Source organism: Coenobita brevimanus, chromosome 99 (genome assembly GCF_032717465.1).
Source record: "Coenobita brevimanus isolate Jiangsu-jjx chromosome 99, ASM3271746v2, whole genome shotgun sequence".
NCBI lineage: Eukaryota > Metazoa > Arthropoda > Malacostraca > Decapoda > Coenobitidae > Coenobita > Coenobita brevimanus.
In genome coordinates, this window is record NC_137052.1 from 1411802 (window position 1) to 1432522 (window position 20721).

Sequence of the window (20721 nt, forward strand, 5' to 3'; positions counted from 1 at the left end):
TCTTTCTCCCCTTTCCCCCACATTCCCTCCCTCCTTCTCTCCCTAAATCCCCTCTCTCCTCTCCCTATATCCCCTCCCTCATTCCCTCCCTTTCCCCACATTCCCTCCCTACATCCCCTCCCTCATTCCCCACATCCCTTCCCTCCCCACCTCCCGGGACAGAAGACATAGAGGCACTTTGTTTGGGCAAGGGGTCGATAGGTGAAGAATGGGTTGGTTCTTCTCTTGTCAGTACAGGTAGACACAAATGAAGGCAGAGGAGAAGAGGTAGAGACTCAGAGACTGATTTAGGTGGCAAAGAAAAGAAAATGACAGCAGGAGAAATGACAGAAAAGGAAATGAAAGCAAGATAAGTGATAGAAAAGAAAAGGAAGCAAGAGAAATGACTGAAAAGAAAAGGAAATGAAAGCAAGAGAAATGACTGAAAAGAAAAGGAAATGAAAGCAAGAGAAATGATAGAAAAGAAAAGGAAATGAAAGCAAGAGAAATGATAGAAACGAAAAGGAAATGAAAACAAGAGAAATAATAGAAACGAAAGGGAAATGAAAGCAAGAGAAGTACTAGAAAAGGAAATGAAAGCAAGAGAAGTACTAGAAAAGGAAATGAAAGCAAGAGAAATGACAGAAAAGAAAAGGAAATGAAAGCAAGAGAAGTGATAGACAAGAAAAGGAAAAGAAAGCCGGGGAAATGATAGAAAAGAAAAGGAAATGAAAGCAAGCGGAGTGACAGAAATGTAAAAGAAATGAATTGGAAGGCAAGAGACAGTAAAAACAGTATAGATTGGCAATGAAAGGGAAATGAAGGCAAGGCAGGAGGTAGAGATGAATGGACAGGTGGCAAAGAAAGGGAAATGCAAGTAAGACAAGAGGGTGAAACGCCAGGGACAGTTATACGTGGCAATGAAAGGGAAATGAAGGCATGGACGTGGAAGAAGATGGAGACGAGAAATAATAATAATAATAATAATAATAATAATAATAATAATAATAACAATAACAGTGAAGAAGTTCGTAACGTAGAAAGAAAGAACAGAAATGAATATAAAGGCGAAAGAGATGTGGTAAAGACGGTGAAGAAAGAAGAGTTTGAGGTGACAAAGAAACAGAACAAGAAGAGGGATGGTAGACAGAGCAAGGAAACGGAGAGAAACAGAAAACAAACAGGTGAATATATGACAGAGAAAGATAAATTAAGATACAGAGAAAGACAACTGAGGTGGCAAAGAAAGACGATAAATTTTTAGGCAGGAAAGAATGGAAATTAATATGAAAGGGAGATAAGATGCGGAAAAGGAATAGGCTATTGACAGAGAGAAAGAGAGAGAGAATTAATCCCTTCAGTCTCTCTCTCTCTCTCTCTCTCTCTCTCTCTCCAAAGTAGGTCCTTTTTATTCCATTCTTGCTGCCGACAGACGATTTTATTCAGCTGAGAGCCCCCTAGTAGTGAAGGGGTTAACGAAGGCTGTGTCTAACCCCTCCAGTGTGAAGAATCTCCCCTGACACTTGAGTGAAATCGTCTGTGATAAGAGTGAATCGGATATCACGTCATCGGAGGGATATTCTCTCTCTCTCTCTCTCTCTCTCTCTCTCTCAACTGACACTCTGTCTTCATCTGTTTTTTCATATTCTCTCTCCACATCGTCTTCTTTTCCTTTCACACACACACACACACACACAGAAAGGGCAATCCTCCTACCGCCAGACGATTTTTTTCACCCAAGGACCTGCTTTTGGAGGTGGGAGGGATTGGACACTGCCTTCCTTAACCTCTTCAGTATTAAACCCCCTCCCCAAAGAAAATCGTCTGGAGATGGCAAGACTTAGCTTACACGTCGGCATAGTGAAAAGGTTATAGCCACTCCACGCCGCCCTCCCCCATTAACAACTTCCAGAAAAAAATAATAATAATAAAAAATGGCCCAAACAGCAACCTAGAGGAACGCCGTCTGAAAAAAATATATATAGCTGGCAGGGATAAACGTGTTAGGGAGAAAATTGCTTCTCTCTCTCTCTCTCTCTCACACACACACACACACACACACACACACACACACACACACACACACACACACACACACACACACACACACACACACACACACACACACACACACACACACACACACACACACAGGGGTCGAATCATTACAGCCTTGCCACCGAACCGTCACTTAAAAACGTGTTATGTGGCACAAACCTCACTTACATTCACCTCTGATTGCCAGCCTCTCTAGACCTCAATTATCCTTTAGGCGGCCATTTGAGACACACCACGCCTCTTGATAGCCTCTTATAGTACACTTAATCAAGAGGACTAGGGAAGGATGTAGGAGGTATGTTAAAGAGAGTGATGATAGGGGTGACATAGTTGCTCTCTCTCTCTCTCTCTCTCTCTCTCTCTCTCTCAAGTAGCTTCTAAATTACTCCCACTGTCTATTCAATTAAGAGGACTTTTAAGAAATTCAAGAAGAGTGATGAAGAGGATGGTGGTAAGAGTGACACTGTGGAATCTTAAAGAGGATGGGTAAGGGTGTCATTATTTAAGAGGAATGATAAAGAGGATGGTTGTAAGAGTGACGTTATTTAAGAGGAATGATAGAGGATGGTGGTAAGAGTGACGTTATTTAAGAGGAATGACAAAGATGATTGTAAAAGTGACGTTAGTTAAGAGGAATGACAAAGAGGATGGTGGTAAGAGCGACGTTATTTAAGAGGAATGATAAAGAGGGAGGTTGTAAGAGTGACGTTATTTAAGAGGAATGACAAAGAGGATGGTGGTAAGAGCAATATTACTTCCGTTTACTGACCTTCTCTTGTTTCGTAAAGTATTCTAACTCATTCCTTAGTACACTTAATCAAGAGGAATGGGAAGGCACGAGAGAGGAATGTTCAAGAGAGGGACAGTTGAACATAACATCGCTCTATTTACAAACATACCTTCTTCTTCAAGGTGTTCATTAAGGTACGTTACACCTTTTGATCACCTTGTCCACTTAATCAAGCGGTCTCGAAAACATTGCTAAAGAGGGTGATGGTAAGGTTTTTTATTTAATTATTTCATTTACAGCCAACGTTTAGCACTGTCGTTAGTTATTAATGAAACCTGCCATGTTTGGACCCAGTTAAATAATTTGTCAAGATCTCACCGAATCACATTTATAAAGAAGTATCTGCTCTGCAACCCTTTTTTATCATCAGCAGGATTTAATATTTTACAAGGGTCTTCGTCTGCCCTCTTTATATAGAGTTAAAACCCTACATATCCCAGCCTCAGTTCACTTTCATCGTATTTCCGGTCTGATTATTTTCCAGTTATTACAGCTGTACGTTCAGAATCCAGTTACCTGTCCACCTTAGCACACTCGCTGATGCCATGTGCCTTGGGGTTTGAAGGAGTGTCTTTCGTGGGCCACTTTATCGAATGCATTTTGAATACTCAGATGAATAATATCAGTGATTTGGTCTTGTCGTCCATGTCAAATATTATATTGTTGAGAGAGAGAGAGAGAGAGAAACTATGGGCGATTAATCTGATGAGAGTATTATTTTGTTTCTGTTTGACAAATCCGCCTCTCACAGTATTCGCCAACTACTTGCAAGCCATAGATATTTAGCTCATTGAGTGGTATTTTCCTGGCTGTGTTTAGTTACCTTGTTTTCTTACTGGAGGTACATTACCGGCTTCCAGTGTTAGGCCACCTCGTTATCCCCTCATCATTTGTAGGGAGATTAAAGGATTTGATATTTCGCCCATTATCCCCTTCACAGCTGTGGGACGTAATTTAACTCATCCAGGTGTTTGACTCACCCAAAGGTATGGTCAAGTAGGGAGTGGTAGGTAGGCAGAGAGGTAGACAGGCAGGCAGGCAGGCAGGAAGAGAGGAAGGAAAAGAGGCAGGCAGGAACACAGGTAGGTAGGTAGACAGGCAGGCAGGAAGAGAGGTAGGAAAAGTGGCAGGTAGGTAGGTAGACAGTGAAGCATGCAGAGAAATTGGTAGACATTAATGCAGGCAGGAAAGGAAGCAGAAAGGCAGACATGTAAGCAGACAGTGGTAGGCAGACAGACAGGCAAGCAGGAAGAAAGGTAAACAGGCAGACGGGGAAGCAGGCAGAGAGGAAAGCAGACAGCAGGTAGACAGACAGGTACTCCCCTACACCCTGGTCTCCCTATACTTAAACTGTCTTACCACTTCCTGTGAACATTACTAACCCCCCCCCTCTCTCTCTCTCTCTCTCTCTCTCTCTCTCTCTGTAGGTATAAATTATGAGGTCGTTAGCATGCATAATAACAGCCTCGATAAATGTAAAGAGTGGTTACATCCCGTGGGGTCACACACACACACACACACACACACACACACACACACACACACACACACACACACACACACACACACACACACACACACACACACACACTGTCCCATTCTCTCTATCTCTGTCTTTCTGCCTCTCTGTCTGTCTGTGTCTCTCACTAACACACACACACACACACACACACACTCCCATTCTCTCTCTCTCTCTCTCTCTCTCTCTCTCTCATAATTGCAGAGAAGTTAGCATATGCAGATGACGGGTTGAGAGGTGCAAGAGAACTAAATGCTGTGTGTGTGTGTGTGTGTGTGTGTGTGTGTGTGTGTGTGTGTGTGTGTGTGTGTTTTATATAATTACTTTTATTTTTATTAGTTCATTTCTTTCTCTCCATCCCACTCCATTCTCTCTCTCAATTTCCCTTTTCCCTCACCTTTTCTTCATTGTCTTCCCTTCCTTCTCTCTCGCATCTGCTCCTTCTCTCTTTCTCTCCTCTCTTTCTTCTGCTTCCTCTCTCCTTCTCTCTTATGTCTTCCCTCTGCTTCCTCTCTCTTTCCTCTGCTTCCTCTTTCTCCCTTCCGTACCGTTCCTCCTCTCCCTCTCTCTCTCTCACCCCTCGCCCTCTCTCTCTCTCTCCAGTAATTGCAGAGAACTTGGCATATGCAAGATGAACTAAATGCTTCACCTCACGAACCTCGTTGCATATCCACGTCACAACATAACCCCCTCCTCTCTCTCTCTCTCTCTCTCTCTCTCGACCTTACCTTACGCCATCCGCCAGTGGCAAAAACAAAGGCCTGGATGACGACGACGATGACGACGACTACTGTACATACTTACGGTGACGATGATGATGATGATGATGGTGATGATGATGGTGATGTTGATGGTGGTGGTGATGATGATGATGATGATGATGATGATGATGAAATTTTTTGTAACATGAAGGAAATACTGCCTCTCAGGATTTTTTTTTTTTTTTTTTTTTTAATATCTCACTGTCCTATGACTTTTTTTTCCTTTTTCGTGCTGCCAGAGAGGGAATTTATACAGCCTTAGGGGGAGGCTTTTCGACCTTCCTTAACCCCTTCAGTACGAGTGTTTAAGCTGAATAAAATCGTCTGGCGGGAGCAATATATAAGTGTAAAAATAAGTGTCTAGGTAAAGGTGTTTATTTTACTTGAGGTGTTATTTATTTATTTATTTTTTTTTGTATTATGGTGGGGTGGAGAGATATATGAGAGAGGAGGGTGTGTGTGTGTGTGTGTGTGTGTGTGTGTTGGAGGATGGGCAGCCTAATAGCAGAGGACCTGGTGACATGGAGGCGAGGAGAAGATTTGTTTGTGGCCACCCCCCCTTTACGAGATTAAAGCGTCTGGCTAGAGAGAGAGAGAGAGGGAGATTTTCATGCTGCACTGTTTTTCGTTGCAGGATACTTTCATATTGCATTTTTTCGTATTCTTTATTGCCTTCTGCTTTATTTCTTTGCAATATTTTTCAGTGCAATATTTTCTTTAACAAATTATCTCCGCAGTAAATTTTCTTCGTATGTGCTCTGTTTTTTTTTTTTATCTTTTGTAACGTTATTTTTCCATTATTTTTTCTTTGTAACATTACTTTTTTTTTGCTCTTTATTTTTCTCTTTATTTCATTTCTTTTTTTTAAATTAGTTTCCTTGCAATACTTCCCGTAACACATATTCGTATATTTTTTTTGTAATGGGGGGGGTAGACCGAGGATGAGGTGGAGGGATAGAGTTGAGAGGTATATGAGGGAGGGGGAGGTGAGTTGGAGAGAGGGTAGTCAAATGGTGGGTGACAGAGAGACTTGGAGGCGTTTTGTCTGCGGCCACCGTTTGCGGGATCAGAGCGTCGGGCTATACAGTAGATAGATAGATTTTTTTCAGCGTCCTATTTCTCTGTATATTTATTTATTCATCAGCGGACGGTTTTATTCAGCTTTGGGCGGATATCTCTCATAGGTCAGGTGATGGCCAGGTGTGCCCAGATTGGTGGGTTGATGTAACTACAGATTTCCGTCCATTCGGGGCTTATTTTACGTAGTTCGGTGGCAGTGAAAGACCTTGCTGTGGCTGTACATCCTTCCCATAGCACTGCTTCATGACTAGCATAATGTTCCACTGTTATTCTAGTGTTATAGCTCACCTCTAAGATGGCGAGATGGCAGAGTAACCAAGGAGACTTATTCCTATCTCAGAACTAAGATTCATTGACTTTCATTAAATCTTCTATCTATCTATCTATCTGTCTGTCTCTGTCTATCTATATCGTTCTATTTATCTGTCTGTCTGTCTGTCTGTGTATTGCCAAAACACCTTAATCTCATAAAGGATGGGCACAAATAAATCGCCTTCACGTCGCTCTGTCCTCTGCCATTTGGTTGCCCTACCTCTAACCCACATCCCACTCTCTCGCATGCACTGTATATCTTTCCACTCCATCCCTTCATCTCATCCTTGGTCTACCCCTCCTTTTCTCCCCCTGCACCTCACCCACATACAGTAAAGTCAGCCTCTCATTCTCCATCCTCTCCACATGGCCGACTAAATAATCAAATTCTCACTGGCCTAGTTCCGTCAGGTGATAAATGGCGGACTAGAGTGAAGTGGTGAGCAATAATTTCCACCAAAATACCATTACTTTAGCCTCCTTTTTTTTCTATAGTTTGCTCACTTTCATTTGGCTGAGATTTTCGTCCTTTTGCAGCCTATTTCCCGTGACTAGCACCACATTCTAGCGATATCTGAGTGGCAGAATATGAATATGCGAGGACCTGCATTCTTTTGTAGCACTTCTTCGTGACTAGGGCCATATTCTAGTGTTCTCAGTGGCAGAATAAGACAGTACGATGGGCCTGCACCCTTTCAGAGGCACTTCTTCATGACTAGGGCCACATATTAGTGTTATCCCTGGTTTCATCTCATCATGCAAGGGCGAGAGTAAATATATCCTTTTGAGTCTAAGCTGGTCCAAAATTATCACTCCAGTATAGTGCTAATCACGAAGAAGTGCTATGGAAGGGATGTAGAATCATAGCATTGTCTTCTACTATTTTTTCTTCTCTAACTAGGCCTACAGTTGCCATCTTTCCATCTTGAATATTTAACTGCACCAATAGATTACCACTAGAATATAATGCTAATCACGAAGAAGTGCAATGGAAAGGACGTAGAGTCAGATTAGTGTCTTTTTCTTCCACTGAGCTACGTGAAAATCTAACCGTCGTAATTCTTGCAATCTCCGGACGATTTTATTCAGCCTGAGAAAAGCGTAGTAAAGGAGCTTTGTGAAGATCTCGTAGCTCCTTTCCCTTGGCGATTTTTTTTTTCTTCTGCAGATTACGTATAAGTGGCTTTGGGAGAGTGTAGCTTCCTCTTCGTACCGGTTTATATTTAACATTACACCTCAGTATTGCCCTGTATTATTGCCTTTGTAACACCGTAGCTCCATTTTTTTAGCGATTTATTCATCACCTTACAGAAGTGTTTTTTTTTTTTTTTTTTTTTTTTTTTTGTAACACCGTAGCTCCAATTTTTTAGCGATTTATTCATCACCTTACAGAACAGTATTTTTATTGCATTTTTTTGTATTATGGCCTTTGTAACACCGTAGCTCCATTTTTCAGCTATTTATCATTCACATCTCGATATTGTTTTGTATTAGTGGCTTTGTATCACCGTAGCTCCTCTCTCTTGGCGACTTATTCTGCCTCCCTATCGCCTCGTTCACCATTGAAGAAGAGTCGACATTAAGCATAAATAACGTACAAAATAATGTTAAAATGTAATATACAAAATAAGTCGCTGAGAATGAGTTGCAAAGAAGCCTCCTCTTTCACTTCCATGTCCATTAAACCCCTGACACCGGAAGGCCTCACTAAATTGAATAAAATCGTCTGGAGGTAACAGCATAATGTAAAAAAAAAGAAAAAAATATATATATATATAAATAATTGTGAGTTTTGAGGTTGTGATGATGATGATGATGATGATGATGATGATGAGGAGGAGGAGGAAGAGGAGAATATGACGATTATGATGATGATAATGATGATGGTGAGGAGGAGGAGGAGGAGGAGACGATTATGATGATGATGATGGTGATGGTGGTGGTGGTGGTGGTGAGGAGGAGGAGGAGGAGACGATTATGATGATGATGATGGAGAGGAGGAAGAGGAGGAGAAGATGACAATTATGGTGATAATGATGATGAAACATGTTATATACGTATAAGCCTATAGGCCTATGCATGCATATTATTACTAGTTGTTGATGATGATGATGATTATTATTATGGTGATGATGATGAAACACGTAATGCTCATGTTTATACAGATGTTGCAATAGCATGAATACATAACTAGTTAATAATGATACATACATACATACATATATTCGTAATCAAAACAAAGATGGATAGACAGATGGATAGATAAAGAGAGAGAGAGAGAAGATAGATGGAGAGACGAAAAGAGACCTAAATGAGAGAGTAGAGGGGAGGGGGTGAGAAGAGAATTAAGAGAGACGGGAACGATGAGAGGGCCAGAAGAGAGGGGAGAGAGCAGGAAGAGGGGAGAGTCAGAGAGAGGGAAGAAAAGAGAGCCAGAAGCCCGGAAGAGATGAGGGAGGGGAATTAGAGACAGGAGAGAGAAGAGAGTGGGGAGAGGAAAGGGTGAGAGAAAAAGTAAAAGAGAGGAGTGTGAGATGTTTAAAAGAGAGGAGAAAAGAGAGAGGGGAGAGGAGAGAGATAAAAAAGAGAGGGGAGAGAAGAGAGATAAAAGAGAGAGAAGAGAGATAAGAGAGAGAGGGGAGATAACAGCATTGAAAAACACAGGGGCGAGAGTAGTGTTTAAAGAGAGGAGAAAGGCAGTGGTGAGTTAGAAGAGAGAGGGGTGAGAAGAGAGCTGAAAGAGTGAGTGAAGAGAGAGAGAGGTGAGAAAAACGTTGAAGGAGAGAGGAGCGAGAGAAGAGCGAAAAGAGAGGAGAGAGAATGGGGAAAGAGGAGAGTTACAAGGGAGAGGGGTAAGAAGAGAGCTAAAGAGAGAGAGGGGAGAGGAATAAATGAGAAGAGAATTAAAAGGCAATGGGGAAGATGAGAATTAGAGAGAGAGAGGGAGAGAGAGAGAGATTAAACAGATGGGAAAGAGAGGAGGTAGAGAGAGGGGAGGGGGTGAGGGTGAGGGGAAGGGCCGCCCCCCCTCCCGCTGATATATGTACCAAATCAAAGGGGCGGAGGCTCCCCACGTGACCTGCGATTTATGGCCCTAATTATTGCAAAGGGGGGCGCTAACCCCTCTTCTTTATCTCCATACCTCTCCATACCTCTTCTCTCTCTCCCCCTCCCGTCTCTCTCTCTCTCTCTCTCTCTCTCTCTCTCTCTCAGTACTAAAGGAGTCAATTCGCTGCTTCAAGTCACTGTTACGTGTTCTTGTTTCACAGCCATAACGTAAGACAGGCAGCACCGGCGCCTTGAACTATCGTCCTTCTACGCAAAGAACGCCAGCGCCAAATACCCGAACTGAGTGAATCCATAACCCCGTAGGCCAGACCAGTGTGACAAGAGATCTCACTGTCTGACCCACCGTTGTTATGGACCACACTACCAAGACAGGTCAATCTTTCCAAGGCTTCTACAACCTCACCACATGCTTGGACAAACTGAACTGCTTCATACAACACGCCACCAAATGTCTGGACCTTGGTACTGGCCCAAGAGACCTTTAATCCCAGTGGCTTCACATGCTCATAAAATTCCTCTGTGGCTGTCAGTGGTATCTCCAGCGAATCTGCCAGGATAACTGCATCATCAGCAAAGTCGAGGTCGGTAACCCTGAAATTGCCAACCGATACCCCACAGTGACGACCCACAGCACGGTCCAGTACCCAATCCATACGCGTGTTGAACAGTGTGGGGTCAAGGACACATCCCTGTCTTACACTAGAACGTACTGGGAAGAAGTCGGGTGTCCTCCCCCCCCCACACACACACACACACTTGACAGCACTCTCAGTGTTGGAGTACAAGCCAGCAATCAGTCGGATTATCTTTGCAGGGATCCCACCAAGTCGCAGGAGTTCCCATAGTACCTCCCGATTTACTGAGTCAAATGTAATGTCTTCTTGAGATCCATGTAGGGTACTAGCAGACCTTGTCGAAACTCAAGATGGCATTCCACAAGAACTGGAAGAGCTAGGTTATGGTCAACAGTAGACTTCTTGGGCGTGAATACAGATTGCTCAGGCCTCTGACACTTTAGCAAATTGTCCCGGATACTCGTCAGGAGAATGTGAGCAAGTACTCTGCCTGCCACACTGAGCACTGCAATACCGCGGTAGTCACTACAGTCACGCTGGTCTCCGTTTCCTTTCCAGATACGGGTGACCAAACCCTTTGTCCAGTCAGGAGGAATGATACCAGTCTGCCAAACGACTTCTGTGACTACATGTAACCCCCTGATCATGGCTACACCCCCAGCTTTGATCCATTCTGCTGGGATGTCACAAACACCAGCTGCTCTACCACTTTTCAACCTAGCCACTGCCGTCTTGATTTCATCTAGTGAAGGCACGGCGTCGTCAATCAATGGGACAGCTGACAGTGCTTGTACACCAGCTGAGGGAAGCTCTTCACTGAGAGATTCAGCCATATACAGCCGCTCAAAGTACTCAGCCCAACAAACTCCATACTCACTAGCCCCCGACAAGAGCCGTCCATCTGCTGTCTGAAGAGAGTTTACCTGAGAGGTGGGTCTGGAGTGGAGCTTCTTTAGGGCTCGGTAGGCGGGTCGAAGGTCATTTGCATTAAAACGGTCTTCCACCTCCTCAGCAAATTCCCTTACATACCTCTCCTTGTCCCTTGTCAGTGGAACTCATGCCCGTCGAGGCAGAAGTCTCTGCTGTTCCCATTCCCAGCCAGTCTACCAGCACGATTCTCCTCATTTGTGGCCAACGTCCCCTGCAAGATGACCTCCTTGATCTCGGGGGTCTCCAGTACACTCATCAGCTGCAGCCAGGGTAGCACACTTCAAGGTATCCCATGGTTCAACAGGATCCTCAACAGTACTGAGCACTTCACACCGATTTGAGACTGCTAGTGCATTCTCATGTGCACACTCTTCATCCCTGGGTTTCTCAATATGGAATCTTTTTTGGTGGCGTCTTGAGAATCTCAGTTATGATTTGCAGCCGTAGATTAGCAACATCAAGTCTGTGATCAGTAGCAAAGAAGTCTGCACTCCTGAAAACCCTGCAGTTCCGAAGGATCCTCCAGTGTGTACTAAGAAGAATGTAATCAGTCTCTTTAGCAACTCCTCTGGTATTGGGATACCAAGTCCAGCAGTGAAGATTTGGCTGCTGGAACCAGAATCCAGTAATTCTTAACTTACGGAATTTTGCGAAATCCAAAAGTTAAGAACTACGGTATAGGAATTCCTGGTTCCAGAGCCATGGGAACCTACACAATCCCTGAAGCCTCCCTGTCAGTGTCAGGAACTGCATCAAAGTCCCCCAGGACCACGAGTGTATCCCCCGAGGAGAACTGTTCCTCAACAGAGTCAAGTTTGGTGTAGAATAACTCTTTCTCTTCAAGATCACTTCCCTCAGTTGCAACGTACACAGCAATAAGAGATGAAACCCAAGGAGTGCGTCAGTCTCACCAGCATTAGACGCTCATCAACCGGAGTAACCCTGTCGACACAAGAGACAAAGTGAGCAGCAATTGCCACAGCGACACCAATAAGATGGGCATCATCATCACACTCAGACCAGTAGGATTTTCGTTTAATGACCCCAGTCGCCCCAACTCTCGTGACAACAAAGGCAGTCAATCATCCTTTAAAAAGTCTTGGAACATGCCAAGCCCCTACCCACAGTACCTTTCGTAGGTTAAGGCTTTGGAGTTTCCGTAGCACCACTTCCTCACTGATTTATTCCGTCCATTTCATTCCAGCATCCTCCTGTATGTTCTTGATGCAAAGTGTATATATTTTAGAATGATACTGGTAACATACAAGGGAATGTTAAGGGGCAGTATGCAGAAATAAATCGCTAAGGAAAAGGTGCTTCAGTGCCTCCTATGCCACTCAGAATACGAATAAATAACATACAAGGGAATTATGCAGAGTAAATCACTAAGGAAGAGATGTTACGAAGTTTGCTATGCGACCAGCATTAACAATAAATATACGTGGGAATTATAAAGAATAAATCGCTAAGAAGAAGACGCTGGGAAACCATCAAATATTCGTCTTTAAGGACGATGAGGGAGCCTTCATGATCTACGAGGATGACACCGTTCACTATGATATTTACCCTCCTCCTCCCTCTTCCCCTTCCTCCCCTCTCCCTCTCCCCCCACCCTCCTCTCCCAAACCCCCTCCCATTCTCCCCACCCCGTCCGTCTTGCCCTCCCTCCCCTTCCCTCTCCACCCACTCTCTTCCCCCTAACCCCTGCTTTTTCCTCCCACCCCCTCGCTCTTTCCCTCCCTCCCCCCTCATCCTCAACCTCTCCCTCTTTTCCTCCCTTCCCCCTCCCCCTCCCTTCCTCTCCCTCTCCACCCACCCTCCTCCCCCAAACCCCGCTTTTTCTCCCTACCCCCTCCCTCTTTCCCTCCCTCACCCCTGCTCCCCCTTACCTCTCTCCTCTCCCCTCTCCCCAACACGTGTCTCTGTATTGCGTTTTTCTCGCTTCATTTCACCTTGCGCACCGCTGCCTTGAAGGGGGGGAGGGGGAAGGGAGGGACGGGGAGGGAGGAAACTGAGGAAAAATTGGAGGGAGAGAGAGAGAGAGAGAGAGAGAGAGAAGAAGAAGAAGAAGAAGAAGAAGAAGAGGAGGAAGAAGAAGAAGAAGGAAACAGGAGTACGCAGGAAAGACAGACACCTCGAAGGCCATGAGTCTTTGGTAAAACTAATTGTACAAAAGATTTAATTAATATGTGTGTGAGAAAAGGATAGAAAGGAGGAAAGCACTCCCCTGCCCACCAATCCCTCAGGTACAAAAGTTGGCAGGAAAAAGAAAAACAGTGAGTCAGAAATAGGAAAATGGATACTGTAGTGCCAAGAGGAAATAATATGTACGATGATCTTTTGCATCTTTAGTTTACAAGCTTGATGAATCACCCACCCATCCACCCACCACACACTGACCCACCCCCACACACACGCAGACATCCACCCATCCACCCACACACACACACACACACACACACACACACACACACACACACACACACACACACACACACACACACACACACACACACACACACCCATCCACCCACCGACACACACACGCACATAGCCTACACCCCCCTCCCCCCCACACACACACACATCCACCCACCCTCCCACCCACATACCCACCTATCCACCCACATACATCCACCCCACCCCCTCCCACACACACACAAACACGAGCCCCTCAGTTTCCAGTTCACTGAAAAAGAAAAGGCTAATAGAAGCATTAAAAAAAAACCTATCTATCTTTCTGTAGCCAGACACCTTAACCCCGTAAGGGGAGACCACAAACAAATCGCCTCTGTGTCGCACTGTCCCCCGCCGTTTTGCTGCCCTTCCTCCAGCTCACATCCCCCTCTCTCATATACCTCTCCACTCCATCCCTCCATCTCATTCTCGGCCTCCCCTTCCCCCCCAACGCCTCTTTCACGTACACTCCTTGTTAGTCTCTCCTCTAGTTATTTTTTAGCCAAAATATATGTATAGTATATTCTTCCTTTCTTGTTTCACTGCCGCTTTTTGTGACCGTTTAGCCGAGGAGGAGGAAACAGGGAATAGAAGGGATGGTTTATTGAAAAAAGGAGCATACAAGATGAAATAGAGACAGGAATGAAAATGAGGGAAGAATGTATAGAGGAAAGCAGGAGGAAAGCAACAGAGGAAAGAGAGAGAGAGAGAGAGAGAGAGAGAATGCCTGATAATTCTCTCTCTCTCACTCTCTCTCTTCAAAGCAAATGAACATCAGCCGTGGAATGTAGGTCGTAACACTTCCAACATCCCCCTTCACACACACACACACACACACACACACACACACACACACACACACACACACACACACACACACACACAGCGTCAGAGAAAAATGAGAGAGAGGAACATTACACTCTGATATTATTGCATTCCACACCACGGGTCCCAACACGAGTCTCTCTCTCTCTCTCCCTCTCTCTCTCTCTCTCTCTGTATGTGTGTGTGTGTGTGTGGTTGTCATTATTGCCCCCCCCCAAAAAAAAAAAAAAAATGAACCTAAGGCTGAGAACTTGAAAATTTTGTCCAAGAAAAATAAAGGGAGATCTAAACTGACTATCTTTTTATCTCGGTATGGCTGGAGACATTGCTTACAAAAGAACGGAGTCCGTAGGCAGAGGGAAAGACAGATGATGGAGACAGTCTAAGAGATGACCAGTAGAAATAGTAGTAGTAGTAGTAGTAGAGGTAGCAGTGGTGGTAGTAGTAGTGGTGGTGATGGTGACGGTAGTAGTACTGGTATTAGTAGTAGCAGTGGTGGTGGTCGTAGTAGTAGTAATAGTAGTAGTTGTAGTATTATTATTATTAGTAGTAGTTACAGTAGTAGTAGTAGTAGTAGCAGGAGTAGAAGCCGCAGGTTAATCTGAAACGTGATCCCAGTGAACTACAGCATCTTCCTGTAGGGGGATAGGGAGGGGACTGAGAGACGTTTGTATAACTGGGCAGATCCACTCCCTGATCGTATCTGTGCCGCCACTTGAAGGCTCCCCTTACCAGCACCATGGATGACCAGTTTTGCACGTGGCCGACTGAGAGTATCAATTAACTCTGGCAGTCGAGAATTTGACACAGAACGGGGTTGGAAATGTGTCGCTGGACGGGTGCTGCATGCCCGCTCGAATGGGCAAGAGTGCAAGTAATTTCTGTCTTTTTTGTGTAATGCCTTTGATGTGACATGCCTTCTCATTCCGATAACATTTTTATTTCATTTTTTGCTGTCTTTCCATCTATCTCCAGACGCTTTAATCCCGTAAGAGATGACCACAAACAAATCGCCTCCATGCCCCCGTGTCCTGTCTCATTTGGCTGCCCTCTCTCCAACTCACACACCCCTCTCTCATAATTATGTCTCTCCACCCCATCCCATCCTTGGTCTCCCCGTCCTCCTCTCCCCATCCTCACTCACAGACACTCTCCCAGTCAGTCTCTCACTCTTCATCCTCTCCACATCGCCATTTCAGCTCAGAATATTTCCATTAACACATTCAGTCACAACCACATCAACACCACAACATCGCTTCACTTCCTTATTTTTCTGTCTGTCTCTCCCTCTACCTCTCCAGACAACTCCCTCTCTAACTCTCCATGTAACTCTCCAAATAACTCTCCATGCAACTCTATCTTTGGAACTCCCTGTAAATCTCCCTGTAACTCTCCGTGTGACTCTTCCTGTAACTCTCCATGTGACTCTCCCTGTAACTCTCCAGGTAACTCTCCCTGTAACTACTACCGGGCGATTCTATTTGTCTTAGGGGGTAGGTTTCCAACGGGAGGAGGGTTAGATAAAGGAAAGTTAATCTCTGTCTTCTCGTGGACTTAGGAGCCTCTCTGGTACTTCTTCCTTGCTATAGCTCTTTCACCCTCCCTTCTCCCCTCCCCACCACCTCCCTCCCCCTTTCTCTCCCCCTCCCCTCCCCACAAACACATTACCCCTCCCTAATAAACACCCTTCATTTGTCATACTCGCGACAGAATTACCTCAAGGACAATACTTGATCATAGGGGAGAGGAAAGAGGGGAGAGAAGAGAAATGTAGGGAGAAAAGGGAGAAAAAGACATGAGAGGGGTGGAATGTAAGGAGAAAAGGGAGAGAGAGACAGAAGGGAGGAATGTAAGGAGAGAAAGACAGCAGAGGGGAAGGATGCAGGGAGAAAGAGAGGAGAGGAAGTGGACAGAGAGGAGAAATGGGGAAGAGAAGGGAGAGAAAGACAGGAGAGGGTAGGAATATACGGAGAGAGAGAGAGAGAGAGAGAGAGAGAGAAAGGGGAGAAGGGAGTAATGTAGAGAGGGGGGGGGGGATGAAGGCTGGGGAGAGGGAAATGAGCAAGGTAAGAGTAATGGGGGAGAGGTAGCAATAGAGAGAGAGAGAGAGAGAGAGAGAGAGTATGGACACACGTGCTCAGACACCCACATTAAACCACGTGAATCCTCATTATTACTCCCACACCCTCCCTACCACACCCTACCACACAACAATATACCCTACCACACCTTATCACACCCTACCACACAACAGTATACCCTACCACACCTTATCACACCCTACCACACAACAATATACCCTGCCACATCTTATCACACCCTACCACATCTTATCACACCCTACCACACCTTATCACATCACACCATGCCACAGAACAACATACCCTACCACACCTTATCACACCCTACCACACCTTACCACACCCTACCACACCTTACCACACCCTACCACATCACACCTTGCCTCATCGTTTCCCCACACTTTCTCTTCCCTTCATACTGTACACTAGGAGCTACAAGGTTGTTTGCAGTGTACTCTACCTATTTGGAACAGTGAAATCTTGAGTAATATTCCTCCTCACTCCACAGGGACAAGAATAAGGGCAGTAATGGACCGTCTACCTGCGTCGCACCGGAGTAGTGGAGGAGGACAAGGAATAGAATGGATAGTAGATACCTGTCAAGTTGTCCAGGTGAGTAAGTTGTGTAGAGGATGATGTCTGTTCCCTTATTAATTTCAGTATGACAACTTTTTTATTTATTATTTATTATGTATGTATATATTTATTTCGAGTATTTATTTGTGTATTAATTTATCTACCGTATTTATTTGTTTATTTACTGTTTATTTGAGTCACGTATACACCTGGTCAATTACACAGGTAAATAATTTCTGGAGAGGCTAATGTCGTTTATCTTAACCCTTTCGCAACGATAACTGATTTATTTGCATTCATTCGTATACAGTCAGACTTTTTTTTAGCCTAGATTTTTTTTTATTTCATCGCAGCTTCCTTCAGACGATTTTATTCAGCTTAAGACACACCTGTTGTTGAGGTAGGAGTTAACGAAGGCTATCCGCCCCCCCCTTCCATAGTTGAAAAATCTATGCCATGCCAGAGAGAGAGAGGGAAAAAATATTAATAACATCGTCGGCTTGAAGAGGCTGATTCATTTCACTCAGATGATTTTTTTTTTTTTTTTTTTTTTTTTTTTTTTTTTTTGCTTCAGACATTTTTTTTTTCTCGTCTACGGTAGAATTTTCGAACTGGAGGGGTTTCATGTAGTCTTCATTAACCCCTTCAGTGCGAGAGGCCTTTTCTACGCTGAGGAAAATCGTCTGGAGGCAGCAGTAACAAACTCATCCGACGTATCATCGCAGTGAAGGGGTCAATGTGGCAGTTTCTAGGGAGGGTAGCTGGCGGGCATGAGTCGGTGGGGTAGGAGGAGTACACCCTGTTAAAATCGTGTTTCTTGGTCTGGCGGTATTGGCGGGGTTAAGGTTTACATCGGAATTCGGAATAAAGAGAGAAGCAGAGAAGGTAAAACGCGTTGGTGTAAGTTGACATGGGAGCAATGACCCTAGACGGAGGGGTTTTACACACACACACACACACACACACACAGAAAGAAAGAAAGAGAGAGAGAGAGAGAGAGAGAATTTTAGGTATAAAAGCACGTACACACAAACTCTTACTTGTCACATAAAAACACACACAGCAAAACAGTTACATACATACATGCATACACGGTTATCTACACACAGCGCCCCGTCACTTCATCACACACACACACACACACACACACACACACACACACACACACACACACACACACACACAGTCATAAACGCGTCCATACCGCAATTTACACATTTTGTCATCAAGAATTCTGGTGCATTGTTTTTGGTGGAGGGAAATGGTGATGGAGAGGGACGCTATTGTTCTCTCTCTCTCTCTCTGTCTCTCTCTCTCTCTCTCTCTCTCCCCTTCTCTCTGTCTACCTGTCTACTTGTGGCCCTGTGTCTTAACTATTCTCTCTCTCTTTCTCTCTCTCTCTCTCTCTCTCTCTCTCAAAATTCAAAAAAAGACAAGACAGGACAAAAACAAGAACACTCAGAATTGGACATTGACCCCCCCCACCTCCAATTAATTACAATGGCGTGTGGAAATCAAAGCTTAACATTAAATATCAATTATAGACTTTGTGTCCTCCCATCTAAAACCTATAATGAAGCCTATTAATTTTCCAACCTGACTCTCTCTCTCTCTCTCTCTCTCTCTCTCGATTTTGGTGTTGTTTTGTTGGTTTGGCTTCACTGTTTTTTTTTTAGTCTCTCTCTCTCTCTCTCTCTCTCTCTCTCTCTCAGTCCTGTAAAACTCATCACACATCAGTCTGTTTCATTTCTCATTCATCCACTTCTCCCCTTTCAGTCCCTCCCCTCTTCCTCCCCATCTTCCCTTCCTCCTCTTCCTCGTCTTCCACCTCCCTCCCTCTCGGTGCAATTGCAGAAGGGAGTAAAAAGCACTGTGGCTAAATCAAAACGTGCGAGTCAATTAGTATGGCTGCAACACTGAGATGGATGCCAGGTTGCAAATGTTGAAGGGAGTTGCAGAGGGGGAGGGGGAGGTGATGATGATGGGGGGATTGGGAAGAGAGATGGTGGGTAAGATAGGGGAAAGGACGGTGGTGATGATGATGATGATGGGGAAGTATTAGTATTAGTAGTAGTTATAGTAGTAGTAGTAGCATTAGTAGAAGGAAGAGGGGAGAGGGGAAGTAGTAGTAATAGAGCAGTAGTAGTAGAAAGAGTGGAAAGGGGAAGTAGTAGTAGTAGTAGCAGTAGTAAGAGAGGAAGAGGGAAGTAGTAGTAGTAGGAAGAGGGGGAAAAGGGCAGTAGTTCTAGTAGTAGTAGTAGTAGTAAAAGTAGTAGTATTACTTGTCATTGTTGTTGTCATTGTTGTTGTTGCTGTCGTTGTCGTTGTTTGTTGTTGTTTTTGTTTCAGTAGTTGCAATCCCAAGCTCATCTAAACGTGAACCCAGTGGACTGCAGGCTGAAGTCCTTTTTCACCTGCGGTCCACTATAAGGAGAGCTGTGAGGAACGTTTATGTAACCAAGCAGCACAGATCCTTCATAGTGCCACCACGTGAAGGCGTCCCCCTTCTAGTACTGGCATAGTCGACCTCCAGCGTACAGTCAGCGTCTTAAATATCGTCCTTAAATGTGACGAATAGATAGCGGAAAAGTCGAACCAATTGAGACAGGCATTATTTGAGACTGGATTTTCTTTGTGTTTCGTCAGTTGTAAATTCTCTTCAGACACAGATGGGAAGATACTTATTTCTCCGCCTGTACACCTCGGGTCAAGATTTCCCTTACACATTTTTGCCGTACTGTTGACGTTCTTACTGATTATAACCGAAATTGAATCAAGCAACTTTAATGCAACCTAATTCTATTCTACCTTCATCCTGCCCACCCCCTCCGTCTTCCCCATCCTGCCCACCCACTCTATCCTGTACACTCCCTCCATCCTACCCTTCCTCTCCACCCATTCTATCCTGCCTACCCCCTCCATCCTACCCAACCTGCCCACCCACTCTATCCTGTACACGCCCTCCATCTTACCCTTCCACTCCACCCACTCTATCCTGCCCACCCACTCCATCCTACCCAACCTGCCCACCCACTCTATCCTGCCCATCTACTTCATCTTACCCACCCACTCCATCCTGCCCTCTTTCTTCATCCTGCCTGCCCACTCCTTCCTGCACAGCCACTCCATCCTGTTGACTCATACCACCCTGCCCACTCACTCTATCCTGCCCACCCACTCCATCCTACCCACCCGCCCCACCCTGCCTGGTGCGGTGTTCCCATGTCCCCCAGCTGTCTCTCCCCCACTGGCTGATCCCCTGTGATGTGTGGTGCGGGGGTGTTAGCACCATTATGCACACTCCTCCCTCATACACCATCTTCATATTTTTTCTCCTTTTTACGATGCTTCTCATATTGTATCAACTGTATGTACGAGGAACTTTTTTTTTTTTGAGTCATTATAATATTTCTCTTCTATTGTTCTTTTCCACACACTACCGTCATTGTATTTTTCTCTTTTTCGTGATTTGCCTCCTTTTTTTTGTGTATGCCGGGCACACTTATTCCCTTTCATTATAGGATTTTTTCCTCCACTTTTCTTTGGTTTATGTATATATATAGGATGGTCCTTAATTTTCAGCTTGAAAAATTTGTTTCAGCTGCTACGGGACTTCGTTCTTATTGATTAAAAATGGTGTATGCGAACTTCATGCTTGGTACATAATTTTAACTGGTGCCGCATCATGTTCAAAGTTATACTATTATGG

The 20721-nt window shown here is 44.6% G+C and overlaps 1 protein-coding gene across 1 annotated transcript; it reads right to left on the bottom strand.

Annotated features, from left to right (window-relative positions):
• Window positions 1-10424: 10424 nt before the first annotated feature.
• LOC145414398 (uncharacterized) lies at window positions 10425-10790 on the bottom strand. The gene has a single exon (XM_080283934.1). It carries the CDS (start codon window positions 10788-10790, stop codon window positions 10425-10427), a length of 366 nt encoding a protein of 121 aa, XP_080140060.1.
• Window positions 10791-20721: the final 9931 nt, after the last annotated feature.